This window comes from Notamacropus eugenii, chromosome X (assembly GCF_028372415.1).
Source record: "Notamacropus eugenii isolate mMacEug1 chromosome X, mMacEug1.pri_v2, whole genome shotgun sequence".
Classification (NCBI taxonomy): Eukaryota; Metazoa; Chordata; class Mammalia; order Diprotodontia; family Macropodidae; genus Notamacropus; species Notamacropus eugenii.
This window is the reverse complement of record NC_092879.1, coordinates 9,874,180-9,892,142: the sequence shown is the minus strand read 5'-3', so window position 1 is coordinate 9,892,142 and position 17,963 is coordinate 9,874,180. Positions and strand designations below refer to the sequence as shown.

General features: G+C 47.2%; 1 protein-coding gene across 6 annotated transcripts; it reads left to right on the top strand.

Moving 5' to 3' along the window:
- The first annotated feature begins 1,942 nt into the window (after nt 1-1,942).
- DNASE1L1 (deoxyribonuclease 1 like 1) lies at nt 1,943-10,153 on the top strand. 6 transcript variants are annotated; one of them, XR_011971243.1, is made up of 10 exons: nt 1,947-2,047; nt 3,675-3,822; nt 3,960-4,106; nt 4,448-4,536; nt 4,632-4,718; nt 8,192-8,292; nt 8,549-8,661; nt 8,776-8,953; nt 9,075-9,165; nt 9,378-10,153. XR_011971243.1 is itself a non-coding variant. In XM_072626932.1 (10 exons), exons 3-10 carry the CDS (start codon nt 3,966-3,968, stop codon nt 9,504-9,506), a joined length of 903 nt encoding a protein of 300 aa, XP_072483033.1. In that variant the 5' UTR covers nt 1,947-2,047; nt 3,675-3,822; nt 3,960-3,965; the 3' UTR covers nt 9,507-10,153. The 6 variants fall into 6 exon arrangements, 5 of the variants coding, with proteins under 5 accessions (XP_072483032.1, XP_072483033.1, XP_072483034.1 ...); XM_072626932.1 differs by having other exon boundaries at nt 8,192-8,286; nt 8,776-8,933; XM_072626933.1 differs by having other exon boundaries at nt 8,776-8,901.
- The last annotated feature ends 7,810 nt before the right edge of the window (nt 10,154-17,963 follow it).

The following is a 17,963-nucleotide window of genomic DNA, read 5'->3' as shown; positions in this document are numbered from 1 at the left end:
TCTAAGCATTCCACAGCTTCTGCCTCTGCTGGCATTGTGGCCTATTGGAACAAATTGTTCACATTCGCCTATTCTACCAGGGTAAGTCTTCACATTCTTGGAGTAGACACTCCATCAACTCACCAAAAGGCTTGAAACCCCTTGGTTACCCTCACTGTGGTTTAGCCCATCTGCTGAGACAGTTTTACCAGAGTGTGGCCACTGTGCAGCTCCTGAACCATAGGTGAGAGTTGGGTGAATCAGGTGGACACCAAAGATGGATGAGCAGCCCTCAGTCTAGAGGGTTAGTCTTCCCTGAATACTGCTTCATAAATGCTTATGCTCTGGTGTTGATATACTTGTTAAAAAACATGTCATTGACAACAGTGTAAATGGGAAGGCCAAATTAAAAAGGAGAAAGTATGAGAAAATCCTTCCCCTCTTTGCAGAGGTGTGTGTGTGGGGTGGGAAGGGGGACTCATTGCATTTAACCACGGTGACTTGCTTGGGTGATCCGTCAGTTAGCTTCGCTCAAAGGTTGTTTTTCTCTTTCTTTTGTATTTCTTGTACAAAGAATAGCTCCTGGGGAGGGGACAGCAATACATTTGGAATAAGGTGATGTTAAATTCCTAGGTATCCATAGTAAATAAGGAAATCAACACTTGTTGAATGGAATGGGGGCAAATAAAGAAGTGTTGTTATTGTAGAAGAGGGAGTCTTAACCTGAGGTCTGTTGTTCAGTAATTTCTGTCCTGTCTGACTCTCTATGATCCCATTTGGGGTTTTCTTGGCAAATATACTGGAGTGGTTTGCCATTTCTTTCTCCAGCTCATTTTACAGTGGAGGAAATTGAGGCAAACAGTTAAGTGACTTGCCTAAGGTCACACAGCTAGTATCTAAAGCTAGATTTGATCTTGGGTCCACCTGACTCCAGGCGCAGCGCCCTATCCACTTTGCTTACCTATCTGCCCCTGAGGTCTGGTAACTTAGTTTAAAATAATTTTTTTTTTAAACTGCATTTTTTTTTTGTCCAGAAAAATGTCCAGAGCTGAGAGATGGGATGTCTTTTTCATGGAACATCCAGGAGATCGGTATCACTGGACTGAAGAAAATGGGTCAGGGAATAAGGTATAAGAAGACTAGAAGGGTAAGAGAAGTCTAGGTTTCCGAGGTCTACTGGCCATCTAGTTTAGATGTCTGAAAGGCAGTTGGGGATGATCTTTTGTGCCTAGGATTGTTCCCTTGGTTTTCTGGAGATGCTGTTGATTACCTAGTCTGATGGCATCATTGAAATGATGTAGTGGAAACTAATGTTGCATCCCAGCTCTGCTCCTTTTTATCTGTAAAATGAGGTGTTTGAGTCCTTTCTTCTAACTCCCCATTTATGGTGGCATGAGTGCAGGAGGCACCAAACCTGCTTTGGGCTGGTGCTCCTTGTCCCAAGCAGTTGGGTGAGGGTGGGCATGGGGGCGAGGCAGTCCACAAGCGCATGGATTAATTGCTTACTGTATGCCTAACAGGTGCTATAGTGAGAGCTGGGATCCAAAGGCAAAAGAATTTGCTTTGTAATTTACAAAGGTGTAATTTACACCTCTCTGCTTCTGAAGCGGGGGTGGGGGTGTGGGTGGGGGGTGGGGGGTGACTGGTCCCCAACTCAGGCTGCTAGGGAGACAGGAAGGGGAAAGTGATAGATAAGCCCCTCCATAGAACTACTCTGTGATCAGCACTGCGCTAAGGCCAGTCTGCCCTTGGTGGAGTCTTGGGAGCTCTGCGGGATTCTCTCTGACAGTCGCGATCTCTTAAGGGTCCTGGGGTCCCCCTCGCACCCCCAGGCCTCCTGTCCAGACAGTCCTGGGGGCCGGCTCTCCAGCTCCAGCCTGGGTCAGAAGTCCCAGAGTGGGTGGGGACTGACTGGGGCTTCGTTCCTTCCTCTCCCCGCCCAGCCAGCAGGGTGGGGTGGGGTGCAGGGAGGCGGCCCAACCCCGGAAAGGGAGACGAACTGACTGGGCTGGGAGGGTGGGCCTGGGGCTCCGAAGGCGTGCAGACGCAGCTAGCAGCGGCTCCTCAGGTAGAGCAGGCTGGCCCAAAGGGCAGGGAAGGGAGTGGGGAGGCTCCCCCAGGGCTGGCCTGAACCCAGGCTCCTGCTCCGGACTTGGGATCTTGGGCCAGACATATACTTCTTGAGCTGGCCACTAATGCCCTGGGCAGCCGGTGGGGGCGGTGTTATGCTGGGCCCTCTCAGAAGCAGGGCCCCCCTTTCCTTCACTTGTCCAATCTACGGAGCCCTGCCTCCTGAGGGACAGAGAGAGAAGGGCTGTAGGCACTAAGATCTTGGGGGACCCTGGAATTTGGGGGGCAGCAAGACCAGGGTTTTCTTATGGGTGCCTTGAAGGAGAGGAAAGCTGGGGGTGGGGGGTGTTGGGGGCAGACATATTTCCTGCCAAGGGTGCTGTGGCCAAAGCTCAGTGCCTTTTCTCTGCATGGATTCCCACAAAGCATGCCTCCCTGCTTGAGACTGATTTTAAAGTGGGAGGAGGGAGGGAGAGAGGAAGAGGTTGAACGTTCTCCTGTTCCAGGATTCCTGATTTTTCCCCTGATTCACTGTGTGATCTCTTAGCCTTTCTGGTCCTTCTCTGTTTAATGACCAAGTCTGGACTGGCTGCTCTCCAAGGGTCTTGCCAGGTCCAAAAGTGTGAACAAACATGTCTCTACATTTGTGTACATGTTTTGGAAAAAGAAAAATGGTCACCAATGGGCCTATGGGTAAACAAATGTGAGCACCCAGGGGAGAACATGAGGGTCTCCAGTGGCACACATAGTATAAGGGAGAAGGATAGGCAAGCAGCACTAAGACGCTCTGAGTGTCAGGGACAGGTGGCAGGGCTTCTGACCCCTTTGGAATGGTGAGTGTGGCTAGGCCCGATTCAATCGGCAGCCTTCTTCCTATCTATTTTCTTGTACCTTTCTGGGTCTGTGTTTGCTTATCTGCAAAATGACCTACAAACCCAAAGTAATTTAGTGAATACAAGGCCAGCCTTGAAGTCAGAAGCTCTGGGTTCAAGTTCTATCATCCCTGGCTGTGTGATCCAGGGCCAGTCCTCCAACCTCTTCAGTGTCCCAGGCAAGTGTCTTGGTCTCTAAGATTAGAAGCTACAAACATGTTCCTGGGGAAGGAGGTTCCACACCTTAGAGTTCCTTACTTTAAAGAAATCCTAAGTACGGACCTTCCTTCCAATCCCCTGGAAATGGAGAGAGTTTGGCTTCCAGATTCCCCAGGCCCTAAGTGAGATGACTGGATGTAAAGATGTTCCTTAAACTCCCCAGCATCAGGCAACTAGAATAGTATTACTAACACTACTATACGCTAAAAAGAGATTAACAGAGTGAAAGACAGGGACAAAGACAGAGAGAGAGAGACATACAATGCATAGATGAGGATAGAGAGAGATAAAAATAGTAATACTGATACTTATCTAGTGCTTAGTGTAGAAGGAGTTTCTTCTTTACAAGTCCAGTCCATAACCTTTAACTAAGCCCTTTTACAAACAACTTGTTAGAGCCTCACAACAATACTGTGAGGTAGCTGTTATGGGTAATTTTACAGATGAGGAAACCGAGGTGCAGAGGATCACACAGCTTATTGGCACCCAAATTTTCCTGCCTCCAAATCTGACACTTTATCTACTGTGCTACAGGAAGAAGGCTGAAAGCTCAAGGAGGGAATAGGAATCCTCGGTGGGCCTGTCTAGCCTGACCCCCAGGGCAGTTCTTGAAACCTGCGAAACCTTCCCGTGACAGCAACGTGGCTGCCTCTTGTGCCTGATGATTCAGTAACTCTCTCAGGTTTTTCACCTTCTCTCTTGAACACTCAGTGCCACCTCCTCTGGAGATGAAGAGGCTGCTTTTTCAAAAGTGGACAGTTGGTTGAAGCATCTGGAGCCTGTTCCACGCTCATGCCCTGTCTCTTCCCTCCTCAATAGGCAGCCATGCCCAGCCCGGTCCCCATGCTGCTCTTTATCCTGCTCCTGGCAGGGATGACTAATGCCTTCCAAATCTGTGCCTTCAATGCCCAGCGGTTGACAGTTGCCAAGGTGGCGAAGGTCCATATCATGGAAACTATGGTTAAGGTGAGCACAACAAAAGAGACTGAGACTCAGAGAGGTGACTCTGTGAGGTTGCCTCACTTCTAATCCTACTTCAGTCCCTCTAGGTCTCAGTTTCTTCTGTCAAGTGAAGGGATATTTTCTAAGATCCCATTCATCTCTGACATACTATGTAGGTATAATTCTGGGCACTGGGTAGGGGTGAAGAGAAATGCCACTTTGATCCACAGCAATCCCAGTTCTGAGTGGGCACTCAGAGGGGGAGAAATTGGGGCTAAGGCATGCCTTTGGGGTAACAGGATGAGGTAGAGGATGGTGTGGCCTCCTTGATGCCAATGGGCAGTGACCATTGCTGTGTCCAACAGATCTTGGCTCGGTGTGACATCACAGTGTTGCAGGAAGTGGTGGACACCTCAGGCGATGCCATTCCTTTGCTGCTCAGGGACCTCAACAGGTAGGGCAGTACAGCAACCATTGCAGGAAGGTTGGGATGCTCGGGAGAACTGACCTTTGGGAACAGGGAGCTTTGATCCTGCCCTTCTCCATCAGGTTTGATGACTCTGGCCCCTATAGCTTCCTGAGTAGTCCTCTTCTGGGACGTAGTACCTACATGGAGAAATACGTTTATGTGTACCGGTGAGTGCAACATCTCTCTCTTCACTCTCCCTGGGTCAGGCCACCCCAGGCTCACACTCCCATGAGGACTCCTTGGGCTAAACAAATTGAGTTGTGGGAGAGGAGGGACCTCAGATCTTCTGACACAAGGCAGCTGGTGAGACAGACTTTGGGACTCCACCTTGTGGGGGTGGGAGGAGACAAAGACCCCAGGCCATCGCAAGGCCACTGCTGGGAAAGGCAGCAGGATGGGAGTGGGGAACTCACCTGAGGCTCAGCCACTGGAAGGAAGCTGGCTGTTTCAACTAAATTTTCTTGCTAAGTTCAATTGTTTAGGCTTGCAAGCTCAAGTGCTAAAAGTAACCTCAAACTCATGCCAACTTGGTACAAAGTGCCAGTTGCCCTGTACTAGTTATAGCTGTGTCCTCTGCTTATCTTTTATCCCCTTTCTTCCTCCCTAGGTCTCTGTCCGATCCCTGGCTTCTCTTGCCCCAGGAACTATCTCTAAATCCTTTTAACAGGGAAGGTGGGATTCAAACTCCCCTGAAAGTAGATCTTTTCTTCCCTCCTTAGCCCTGAGCCAATTTTGTGTTGACCATGCTGTTTCTAAAACACAGATGGTGTGAGACTAAAGAAAAGAGACTGTTTTTTCAACCAACAGATCAGTGAGAAGCAATCCCCTTGGGAGGCTGATTCCCACTAATTTCCAAGAGGTTACTCCAGTTCAAATCCTGGTGACCTCTTTCTCCCCTTCCACCTTTTCTTTGAACCCATACAGTCCACATGACACCCTATCACAAAGTTCACTCAAGTGTAGGCTGCTCCTTAGTGAGTGTGGCCTATGCCTATATGGATGGGGTGGTTGGTCTTCCTATTCCTCTCCAAGGTCCTAGAGAAGCTAGGCATCTCTGACCTGCTTCTTGCCTTCCCCTGTCTAGGTTCCATGTCCCTTCCTCCAAACCATCACTAAGATCCACTTCTCTCCTTCTTTGATCTCTTCATTGGTTTTTCGTCCATAGAGGCCATGTGGTTGCATAGTTCTTTCTCTCCCTCCTTTTCTACTTCCCTCCAGGTTTGGGTGCAGGCTAGTACCTCTGTGCCTGTGTCCCTCTCTGATTCTTTCAAGCCTCTTCCTGCTCCTCTTGGTTTGAAAGTTAAGCCAAAGGGCAGAAAAACCTTAGGTGTCAACTCCATGATCTTTCCTGACTCTGAAGCTGTGAGCTTGAGTCCAGTGCTAAGGAATACAGACCTGCTGTGGGTCAATGAAAGCCCACCGTGTCTCCATGGCTTTGGGGATGAGCTGCCATTTTCATTCTTCTGAGATTGTGATATGCCCTGATTTTCAGCCACGTAGCATCCCTGCATTCATTGCAGAGATGAATTGGTATTTCAGGGAGAAGCTTGGGTTCATGAAAATGCTGCACAATTTTCCAAATCCTTCTCTTTAATTCGGAACCAGCTCATTGGCCATCCACAGTGTCCAAGATACACACATGTCGATGTACACATATATGTATACATATGTGTATATGCACATAGCTGGACCAATTCTGTGGGCTGTGCATCCAATAGTATAACTTCGGTTGGACAATGAGTACTCTTGACCCTTGCCTTTTCCTGTGTAGATTGATAGGTGTAATTCTCTTGAGTGAACATAGATCTTGAGTCTCTGCCCTTGTTTCTAGTCTTGACATTGACGCATACATGGAAGACACCTTCTAGGAGAGAGTATTTAGGTTGGCATATTGACTTATTATATAGTACAGTGGGATTGCATCAGCTGTGTGACCATCACACAGACCTCCCTGTTCTTTGCCCTCCTTCACTCCCTGTAATACCTCCTCCCCTCAGTTCTTTCTTAGGCCATGGCCCCTGCACTGGGTGAACCAGTTCAATTCTCCACTATCCTCCATTCTAGAATCCTTTGCCCTCTTGTCCTTGCTGATTGCATCTTACTAAACCCTAATCTTGGATTATTCCCACCATCTGTCTACTTTGCTCCTACCCATAAGCTGCTGAATGGAGCTGAGGGACAATCACAAAACCATGCTAAATGGGGCCATTACAAGTGTATGTTATCTAACGGTAAGAGAGTCTTCTTGAAAAGCAGCCCCTCAATGGCTTTTCAGTTTTGTCACCTCCAGCATGGATCTCTTTGGCATCTACTTGGTTTGGCCTAGTAGTTCATCTCACCCCCATTTCCAATGCTGTCTCATTCTTTATATTGTGCATGGGAAGCTGTGCTGTTAGAGTACAAAGGAGATGGATGACTCTGTTCTTGTTGATGGAGAAGAGTTGTCTAGAGAAAAAAATAGAGCAGCTAGGTGGTGCTACAGTCAGACTCATCTTCCTGAGTTCCAATCTGGCCTCAGACACCTACTAGCTGGGTGACCCTGGGCAAGTCAAATTAATTCTGTTTGCCTCAGTTTCCTCATCTGTCAAATGAGCTGGAGAAGGAAATGGCAAACCACTGCAGTATTTCTGCTAATAGTCAGTATGAGTCAGACATGACTGAAAAATGACTGAACAGAGAAAGAAACGCTAGCTGAGTTTCTCTGATTTTTCACTTGTTTTGTGGTCTGCGTTCCGACATCATCCTTAAATATTTGAAGGCTACTCTGGCTTAATTGGGTCTCTTGTCAAGTTTTCTATAAACATGTTTTTCCCTTCACTGCTTTTCAATGTTTTATGAGTTGAGGCTTCTTGTAATCTATTAGCTTCTCCTATAAGATTTTATAAAGGACTTCATAGTGTAAACTGCTGTTTCCCTAAGCTGCTACATTGTTCTCTTTGTCAAGGAGATCTCCCTGGCTCAGGTCATTTCCTGGCTGTTGGATCTACTTGTTAAGATAATTTTACTAGAATAGTCCTAATTCTCCAGAAAATGTTGCTAGACTATGTGGAGGTGTATGCCAGTCTTCATTTTCCATTTTCCAGCACTAATCGATTGTCAGCTTGGTGCCATTTTCATGGAGTTCCTTCTCATACTTACTTGATTTTCATCTGGTGTTGATCTTTGTACCCAGGTGGTAGATTTGGAAATAACTCTCACATCAATTGGGAGCTAATTGGTTCCTGTATGTTAAATTGACTCAGTTTCAGTTTGGACGTTGTTAGTCACTGCTCACCATTGTTGATACCCTTCTGTTAATGCTGTATGTGTATGAAGCTTCTGTAGAGTTTGTAAACCTTTGCCTGCTTTCATTCTTGATCCTGAGCAGCATACGACCAATTTTTTACCATTCCTCCCTTTTAGCTGGCAAGAGGAAAATGTAGAGAGTCCAGATTCAGTCCAGTCCTTGCTTTGCTGCTCACTCTTGGTCTCTCTGCAGGCCAACACCTTCAGGTCTATTGCCCTGCCAGAGCAGGTTTTGAAGGCCATTTCCAAAGAAAAGCCCTCCAGGGCTCAGAGGACATTCAAAAGGGAAAGTCTATCTTCTGGGTATTCATCAATTATACTTTCCCTCATTTTCTCCATCCTCTGTCCCCTACAGATCACACAAGACCCAGGTCCTGAATGCCTATGTGTATGATGATAAGATGAATGTCTTTGCCCGAGAGCCATTTGTGGCCCAATTCAGTCTTCCCAGTAAGGGTATGAGTGGAGCCTGGGCAGTGCTGTAGGGACATCTGGAAGCTGGGGGAGGCTGGAGGCTGTCTAGACACCAGAGATTGGAACATGTTCCAACTAGGACTGCTTAGTTTGAACCCAGGGTGTGGCATGCTGGCAATAAGGGCAAGAAAAGGAAGAAGGGCCAGAGGAAATGGAGTACAGGAAGATGAGAGGGCCAAAGTGGGGCGGGGGGGGTTGGGGGTGGGTGGTCCTCACTTTGCCCTCCTCACCTCCCTAGTGCTCCCCAAGCTGGCCCTGGTGCCATTGCACACAACCCCCAAGGATGTGGCGACTGAGCTGGATGCCCTGTATCTCGTCTTCCTCAATGTCTCCCAGCAGTGGCAGAGTGAGGTGGTGGCCGCTTGGGGGTCTGGGAAGGGTTGGGGAGGGGCTTAGTGGGCAGGTTTGAAATAGGTATTAGGTTGGGTCCCCTGGGCCTGACCCCAACTCTTGCTCTGTCCCCAGAACGTGATACTACTTGGGGACTTCAATGCAGACTGCTCATCACTGTCCAAGAAACGGCAAGGGGAGCTGGTGCTAAGGACCAAACCAGGCTTCCACTGGGTGATCCCTGATGGGGAGGACACAACTGTGAGGGATAGCACACACTGCACCTATGACCGGTCAATCCTGGGCCTTGCGGGTGGGCTCCCTGGATCACGTTGCTGGGGGAGACTATTTTGGGTTTAGTACCAGGGCAACTGTAACTCGATTGATAACTCTTCCTCTCCACCTCCCTCCCCAACCCCCTGTCACTCTCTCAGAATTGTGGTCCATGGAGAGCTCTGCCAAGGGCTGGTGAAATGGGCTGCTGCCTTCAAATTTCCCCAGAGCTTCCATATGACTGAGGCTGAGGTAGGAGAAAGAGCAAAGCTTGGGAAAACGGGGCTGGAGCAAACCGAGAGGACGGTTCTAAGGGATAGAGGATGGAGGGGAGTGACTGCAGGCAGGGATGGTCAGTTTGAGCTGCTGCTAGTTTGAGCTCGAGACTAGACAGAAATACTTGCTGAGGACCAGGTTTTGAGGCAGAATGGGGCATGACCTCCAAATCTCCTTCCTGTCCACAGGCTCTGAACATCAGTGACCACTATCCTGTGGAGGTAGAACTGAATGGGTCCCCAGGTTGGCCCTTGGCCTATATCTCTGTTAACCTTGCTATGCTGCTGCTGCTCACTGGACTGGACTTCACATTGTGAAAACTTTGGCCTGTGGGACTCTGATTTCGTCATCTTGGGGACCTCTTCAGGGACTGATCTCTCTCTCCCCTTCTCCACAGCCCCAACAGCTAGAATCAACAGTGCCTTTGTCTTGACTCCATCAGAGCCAGAACCTAGTTCACTCTTGCCCTTCTTCTCACCTCCTGGGTGGGCACCCCACCTTCTATTCTCTTCCCTTACCCATTCCCCTAATATATTTATTCATTTTTGCTCTTGTGACTTAGAGGTCAGGGAGGGAGGTGGCTCTGGGATAAGACCCCTTTCCTCTCCTGGCCTTTGGGGTCATGATCTCATTTATGAGACTGTATAGACTGCCTGCAGGAGCTGTCCCACACCTCTGTGAGCATTACCCTAAGAACTCTGCTGGCTACCAGACCTGGTGGGCTAGGTGTTGACTCAGGAAACCATGGGATCCAACCACAACCCACAGTCCTAGATCCCCTCCTCAGGTCTGTTCTTTTTGGAGTAGAGGCCATGGTCTCAGAGTTGCCCACCCCTTCTGACCTCAGCTTCCGCACTAGGGATTTGGTGCCCATCAATATCCCATGGGCAACTGAAAGCTTTGGGGGGGCTCTTGGGGATGCTGGACTAAATAAACAGGATCATCAGTGCCTCACTGAACTCAATTCCTTTGTTCCTATTTCCTCAGCCTTCCTGTTCACTAGGAGCCAGAGGTCAGTACCGAGTTCTTGCCCCCTTGCCACTCATACCTTTGCCAAAATCCAACCTTGACTTATTACCACCAGGCTCCTCCAACATTACTACCACACAGCTGGAAGAGCTGGAAGAATTCGTTAAGAAACCATGGGCCCCTACAAATGGGGGATTTTCGAAGCCTCCCTCAGCCCTTGTTACCCCATTTTACACTTCCCTCTCTCTGTATTGCCTTCTGGGGAAATGACAGTCTTTTTCCTCCTCAAGCCTCCCATAACACTTTCTCCCTATGCCCTTGTAGCAGAAGGACCTCCCTATACTTCACTGAGGCCATTTGCCACGAATGCTCTCCTCCCCTTTGCTACATCTCAAAACTCCTTGATGTCATCCTCCACCTCCTTCACCTTTGTCTTGGATGAAGCAGAGGCCCTGGCCAAGGCAAACCCCTCTATTTGCACCCTTGACCCCATCTTCTATATTCTCCAGTAGATTCCCTGTCATTCACAACAACCATTCCCCTTGCCTTCTTGTCTTCAATCTCTCCCCATGTATGGGCTTTTTCCTTTGTGGTCTACAAACAAGGCCAGGTGTCACCTCTCCTTCTCCCTTGACCCTCCCATTCCCATACCTCTAAAGCCCTTTCACATCCAAAACCTAGAAAAAGCTGACCATGCTCATTGTACCCAGCCCTGCTCCTTTCATTCATTTGGTTTTGAAGTTTCCAAAACATTTTTTGGGAGGGTCAAGGGAGAAGGAGAGGTGACACCTGGCCTTGTTTGTAGACCACAAGGAAAGAGCCCATAGACGGGGAGAGATTGAAAGCAAGAAGCAGGAGGAATGATTGTTGTGAATGAAGGGCATCCCCCATCTTCTCCTTCACTTTTGTGTCATATGAAGAGGAGGCCCTGGCCAAGGCAAACCCTTCTATTTGCACCCTTGATCCCATTTTCTCATCTCCCATTGGAGCCTTATGACAGCCCTGTGAGGTCAGTGCTCTGGTACAGAATTATCATTTACCCATTCAACCAACCAAGAAATGATGACACAGAAAATGAAGTCTCCCAGGTGGGAAGTGTCATAGGTAGAATATGAACCCAGGTCTTTCTGCCTTCAATCTTGGCCTCTGGTCATCAATCATCCCTCAATCTTGGGAAGTTCTAGTTCCGAATCATTCATTGCTTACCATTTCCTAGGCTCATGCCTCCACTTGTCTGCTATCACTTTTCAAGGAGCTCTCATTCCTTTCATGGTCAAATGGCTAGAAAAAGCTGACTCAGCTCACTGCCTCCATTTCTCCTTTCACTCACTGCAATATGGCTTTCAACCTCATCATTTAACTGAAGCAACTCTCTCCAAAGTTCCCAGAGATCTCTGAATTGCTAAATCCAAGGGACTTTTCTCAGTCTTCATTAAGCATCTGTCACTTGACTACCTGTGTGACCTTGTACTGATCACTTAAGCTCCCTGGACCTCAGTTTCTTCATTTGTAAGAAAAGGAGGTTGGAGTGAGTCAACTATAAGGTCCCTTGCAGCTCTTAGTCTGTAATCCTATGATTGTCTTCTCGGACACTTTCTTTCTCTGGTTTTTATGACACTACTCCCCTGGCTCTCCTCCTAACCTATCTAGCCACTCCTTCTCTGTCTCCTTTGCTGGGTCATGATCCATGTCTTACCTCCTAACTATGTGTGTACCCTAAGATTCTGTCCTTCTTTCTTCTCTCTCTATACCCTCTCTCTCAGCGACCATCAGCCTACCTGGGTTCAATGATCATCTCTATGCAAATGGCTCTCAAATATGTAAATCCAAACCTAGGCTCTTCATCATGGAGCCTCTTCCAACTATCACCTAAAACTCAATCAATCAAGAAACCAAGCAGCATTTAGTAAGAGCCTGCTCTGTCCTGGGCCCTCTTCTCTTCTCCCTCACTTGGTGAGCTCATCAGCTCCCATGGGTTCAATTATTATCTCTATGCAGATAACTCTCAGACCTGCTTGTCCAGCCCCAACTTCTTTCTCAATCTCCTATCTTGAATTTCCAACTGTCTTTTAGACATCGAAAACTGGATCATCTTAAATATCCAGTCTAATACCAAATCCCAGCAATTTCGCCTTTGCAGTAGCTCTCAAATACATCCCCTTCTCTCCTCAGACACTGCCCCTACCCTGGGGCAGGCCCTCAGTCCCTGATGCCTGGACCACTGCCATCATTGCTGGAGGGATGGAGGTTTGTCTGCCTCCCACCATTTCATCCTTCACCCACGAAAGTGATATTCCTAAAGCTCATTCAACAAACTCTAGTGGCTCTTCACCACCTTCAAGATCAAATAGAAAACCTTCTGTTGTCACGCAAAGCCCTTCATCCTCTAGCCCCCTCCTACCTTCCCAGTCTTTTTATACCTTACTCCTCAACATGGACTCTGATCCAGTGACATGGATCTCCTATCTTTTCCTCATCTTTTGGCTCCGGGGATCTCTCTGGCTGGTTGCCCCCCATATCTGGAACTCTCTTCCTCCTCAACTGCCTCCTGGCTTCCATGGGGTTGCAGTAAGCTCTCACTTCCTGCAAGAAGCCTTTCCCCATCCTCCCTGCTCTTAATGCCTTCTGTCTGGATTTTGTTGGTACATAGTTATTTTTATGTTGTCTCTCCCCATTAGATTGTGAGCTCTTTCAGGGAAGGGACTGGTCTTTGCCTTTTTTATCCTCAGCTCTTGGTAGAGTTGCTGGTACATGTGATTGTTCAGTCATTTTTTGGTCCTGTCTGACTCTTTGTGACCCCATTTGGGGTTTTCTTGGCAGAGGTACTGGAGTGGTTTGTCATTTCCTTCTCCAGCTCATCTTACAGATGAGGAACGGAAGTGACTTGTCCAGGGTCACACAGTTAGTAAATGTCTGAGGCCAGATTTGAGCCCAGAAAGATGAGTCTCCCTGACTCCAGGTCATCTGGCACATAGTAGTAGGTGCTTAAGAAATACTTTATGACAGGCATTGTACCAAGTTCTGGGAATACAAAATAAGGCAAAAACAGTGCCTTGCCCTCAAGGAGCTCCCATTCTAGTAGGGTATATAACATGTAAATAACCAGGGCCATGCAAGATCGATGCTGAATAGATGGGAGGTAATGAGCTAGCAGTTAAGGGTGCAGGGAGGGGACTGGAAAGATCTCCTGCAAAAGGTCACATGTGAGCTGAGTGTGGGAGAAAGCCAGGGCTTCTACCATCCCAGATCAGGGAGGAGCTTGGGGAGCAGATCTAAACTTCCTACTCCAGCAGAGGTGGACAGCATTAAGGGTCACATGTCAGGACCTTTGAGGGGGTCAGGGACTCCTTTCCTCCCAAAGGGAAAGGAAGGGAAACTTAGTAGAAAAAGCTGTTTTCTTCTATGTCATCAGCTTCTAGGATCTGCAATAGCTGCCAGTCCCTGGGCTCCTCTTGCCTCTACTTTGCTGATCTCAACTGTCTGGGTCTCTTGGCACAGTAGATTTGGGGAATACTGGTCATGTCCTCCAGTCCTCCACCAGTGTCAACTGCCAGCAAACAATCTGCCTGTGGCAGCCTAACTGCTCCTACCTTAAGGTCAGCTGCTGTACACCAAAAGTAATTTACAGCCCCTGCTCTAATGTCAGCCCCCAGAAGCCCATCCTCCAAGTAGCAGTCCATAATCCCAAGGGATCATGGTATCCCAATGGTTACCAAGAAGTCTCTCTCGAGGTCTGTGGAAGAAAAAGGGAAAGCCAGATCTCCAAGCCCATGCCCAGGTCTCATTATTTCCCTGTTCTGTCTTGGTGGAAAAGGAGATTGATGCAGTTTTATATCACAATGTCTCACCGTTTTGTTTTCCCCATAGGAACATGCTAGGCCTCTCTGCTCCACACAGATAGTAAAGCCGCACTTCAGAAACATATCGTGTGTGCATGTGTATGTGCATGAATATATGTATGTATGCATATGGATATGTGCATATGTGCATGTATATGAGCATTCACATGTATATGATTATGTATGTGTGCCCATGTGTGTGTGTATATGTGTGTGAATGTGCATTTGTGAATGTGCATGTCTGTGCAGATGTGTACAGATATGGATGTGAATGTATGTGGGTATGGACATATATGGATGTGTACGGTCAACCATTACTAAGTCTGATCTTAGAAAGACAGACAAAATTAGGCTGAATACCAGTGTTTATTTCTCTCAAAGATTGCAGAACATACATATAGAGATATGCATGGGAGCTCATAGTGAGGCAGTGGATGGATGAACAGAATAGACCTTATATCTTCAGAGCAATTCCCTCTCACTCCTCCCCCCTTTCCTGGCTCAGGATGCCTATGTCAGCTAAAATTATGGTTTCCGTATGGTTAACCATGACATGAGAAAGGAATTTCTTAAGTGAATAGTTAGAAGTGTTAAAGTGTCAATTGAAATTATAGATCCAGGATATCTGTGTTTCTTTTACCATTAACATGACACAATATAGTATATGTCCATAAAATACTTAAGATAAGAAAAATCCTATTATTCAAGAGAGTGTCTGGTTCAAGGTGCCTTGTCCTTAAGTGGTCATAAACAGAAGACTGCTTCTGATCAACTTCATCTGGCCTTGTCGTTGTTGGCACAGAAGGGGCATTTTGAGTACACTCAGTGAACAAAGCAAAGCATGTCTGTTATGCCAGAGCATGCAAAGCACTGTGGTAGCTGAAGCTCACAATGGACCACAATACCTTTCCTGATTAGCCAACCCAGGTTTTAGGCCTTTCACAGGTCTTGGGGGTTCAAAACGGCTTGGGGAAGGGTCTACAGTATATATGTGTGTGAATGAGTGAGTGTGTGAATTATGTATGTGTGTAAGTATGTATGTGTAATGTGTGCCTGTATGTGTGAATACGTGTATGTATATGTATGTGTGAGTGTGCATTTGTGAATGTGTATACAAGTGTAGATGTGTGTGTGTGTATATGTATGTATGTGTGTGAATATGCATGAGTGTGTGAATGGATATGGATGTGTGCATGCAAGTTAATATGTGTGTATGTGCAAATGTGAGCATGTATGTGTGCGTGTGTATGAATGTGTGAGTGTATGAAGGTGTGAGAAAGGGAATAATGTATCATAAGGCAATAGTCAGGCTGTGAAAGGCTTTAAATGACAAATAGAAGTTGCCCTTAATACTAGAGGCTTGACCTGAGGGTGGCAGATGACTGGAAATGAGAGAGCCTTAACACCATGAGCTTGGGCCATAGGGTCATAGAGCTGGAAAGGACCTCCAAGGTCAACCAGACCAACCCTCCCATTTTTCAGCTAATGAAACTGAGGCCCAGGGAAGTCCTATGGCACCTGAATATCAGAGGTAGGATGTGAACCCAGGTACAGGTAAGAAATGAGGTGGGCCTGGATCAGGCCAGTGGGTGAAGTGAGTGGCCAGAAGTTGTGAAAATTGAAATGCCAAGATCTGGCCATGGTGAGAGGGACACAGCTTGTGGAGCAGGGCAGTAGTGGAGCCCTTACCAGTAATAGGGGTGTTAGGAGGGAAAGTGAATGAGCTGCTTGGAACCTGTTGAGTGTGAGATGCCTATAGGAAAGCTACCATGAAACAGCAGGTCCACTGGTCATGTGCTTGTCAAGAAACTCTCAGGGCCACTGAGCAGTGTCCAGCTCCGGAGATGGTGGGCTCCTGGGCCAGGGGGAAGAGGAAGGGAGCTGTGCAGCACTCCCACATTTAGAAGACTGCTTGTGCAGCAGTCAGGGACTCCAGCTCACACCTGTTTCTGGAGGCGTGGTCAGCTGTGGACTGGTCTCAATTCAAGACTTTAGTATCAAACTGGAGCACATTCAACTGAACAACAAAAATTACAGCCCCATCATCCCAAATATGAAAAAGATGAGGCATGTGATTTTGTAGCCCTGTTTGATCTTTGTGCCCTGGAAATTCCCACAGAGGGAAACAGTTTGTGAGACACTGGGAAGTGGTCATCCCCTGAATACTTTGCAGACAGGCAGGAAACCCTGCACAGGAGTACAGGTGTCAGACCAACCAGCTGCTTTCTGGGATTGCTGGCCTCTTCTTTCCCTCAGCTAAACTTGAATTTGATCCTTTATGATCACAAATGCCAGGGGAACCAGACTTGCTGATTGTCATGATTTGCAGAAGAGAGGGAGGCAGCAGCTGCTGCTGCTAGAGCCATCTGGCTCATTCTGGAATGACACATACCTCCTAGTAATACACATAATGACACATACTTCCCATAATAGGGAACTTCAGAAGAGAGGAGGGCTTGAGGGGAAAAATAGAGGGCTCTATTTTAAACATGTTAAGTTTGAGATCCAGATGTCCAAAAGACAGTCAGTCAATAAGCATTTATTACTACTATATGTCGGGCATTGTGCTAAGGGCTGGGGATACAAAGAGAGGCAAAAGACAATCCCTACCTTTAAGGAGCTCACAGACTAGTGGGAGACACAACATGTAAACACCTATAAACAATCAATTTTAATACAGGACAAATTGAAGGCAAGCAATAGAGGGAAGGTGCTAACATGAAAGGTCATCAGGAAAGGTTTCCTGTAAAAGGTAGGATTTTAGCTGAGACTTGAAGGAAGCCAGAAAAGCCAGGAGATAGGGTTTACTGAGCAGGGAAGAGACATTGCTGGGTGGAGATGAGGAAAGAGAGCATTTCAGGCATGGGGCCCAGGGGGTAGGGAAAATGCCCAGAGTTCGGAGATGGGGGGGGGGGGGGGTCCTGTGGAAGAAAAAGCCAGCAGGCAAGTGTCCCTAGATCACATAGTATGTGATGGTTGGGCTTAGGGTGAGGAGATGTAAAATGTAAGAAGACTGGGGTCAAGAAGGATGAGGACTGAAATAAGGCCAAAAAATTTGGCAATTGAGAGATCATTTGTAACTCCTGAGAGAGTAGTTTCAGTGGAATGATGGAATGAGAAGTCAGATTATAGAGAAATGAGAGTGGAAGCAAAGGATGGTCTTCTCAAGGAGTTTAGCCACAAAAGAGAGAAGAGCTATGAGATCATAGCTGTCAGAGATGGATGAAGCAAGTGAGGGGGTTTTAAGGATGGGGGAGGCACAAGAATGTTTGAAGGCAGTAGGAAAGAATGAATAGAGCCAGTAGACAGGGAGAGATTGAAGATAAATTATATAGAGAGGATAACAGAGGAGGTAATCTGTTGGAGGCACTGGGATGGAATGGGATCGAAGAGGATTTTGCTTTGGTGAGAAGGAGGTCCCCCTGTTCATGTGAGACAGGTGAAGAAGGAGATAGTGACAGAAAGTGCATGAGTGATAGAAGATGATGAAAAGGGGAGAAGAAAGAGTTAATGAAAATGGCCTCCATGTTTCAGTGAAATGTGAGAAGGGAATAAGCATTTATATAGAGCCTACTATGTGCCACGTGCTGTGCTAAATGCTTTAAAAATATTATTTCATTTGAAGTGATGTTCTCAAATGAGAGGATAGGGGAGGTGAAGCCACGGAGGTTTGAAGAGGGATGAAAAGGTTTAGAAGAACTGCTGTGGAAATGGGAAAATGAGTTAATGAGGAAGGTGTGCCTAGCAGTGGTGAGAGCCCAGCTGAGGTTATGTAGCATAAATTTGCAGGGGACACCACCAGTTGGGTTTTGTGATTTTCTCCAACTCTGTTCAACAGAACATTGGTAGATGCTAAGGCAAGAATTGGTGGGAGTAACCGAAGGTTGGCACTTAGCAAAGAATGACTGGAGTTAGGATAAGAGCAAGGGACTTAAGAGAAGAAGTCAGTGTGCAGTAGAACTGGTT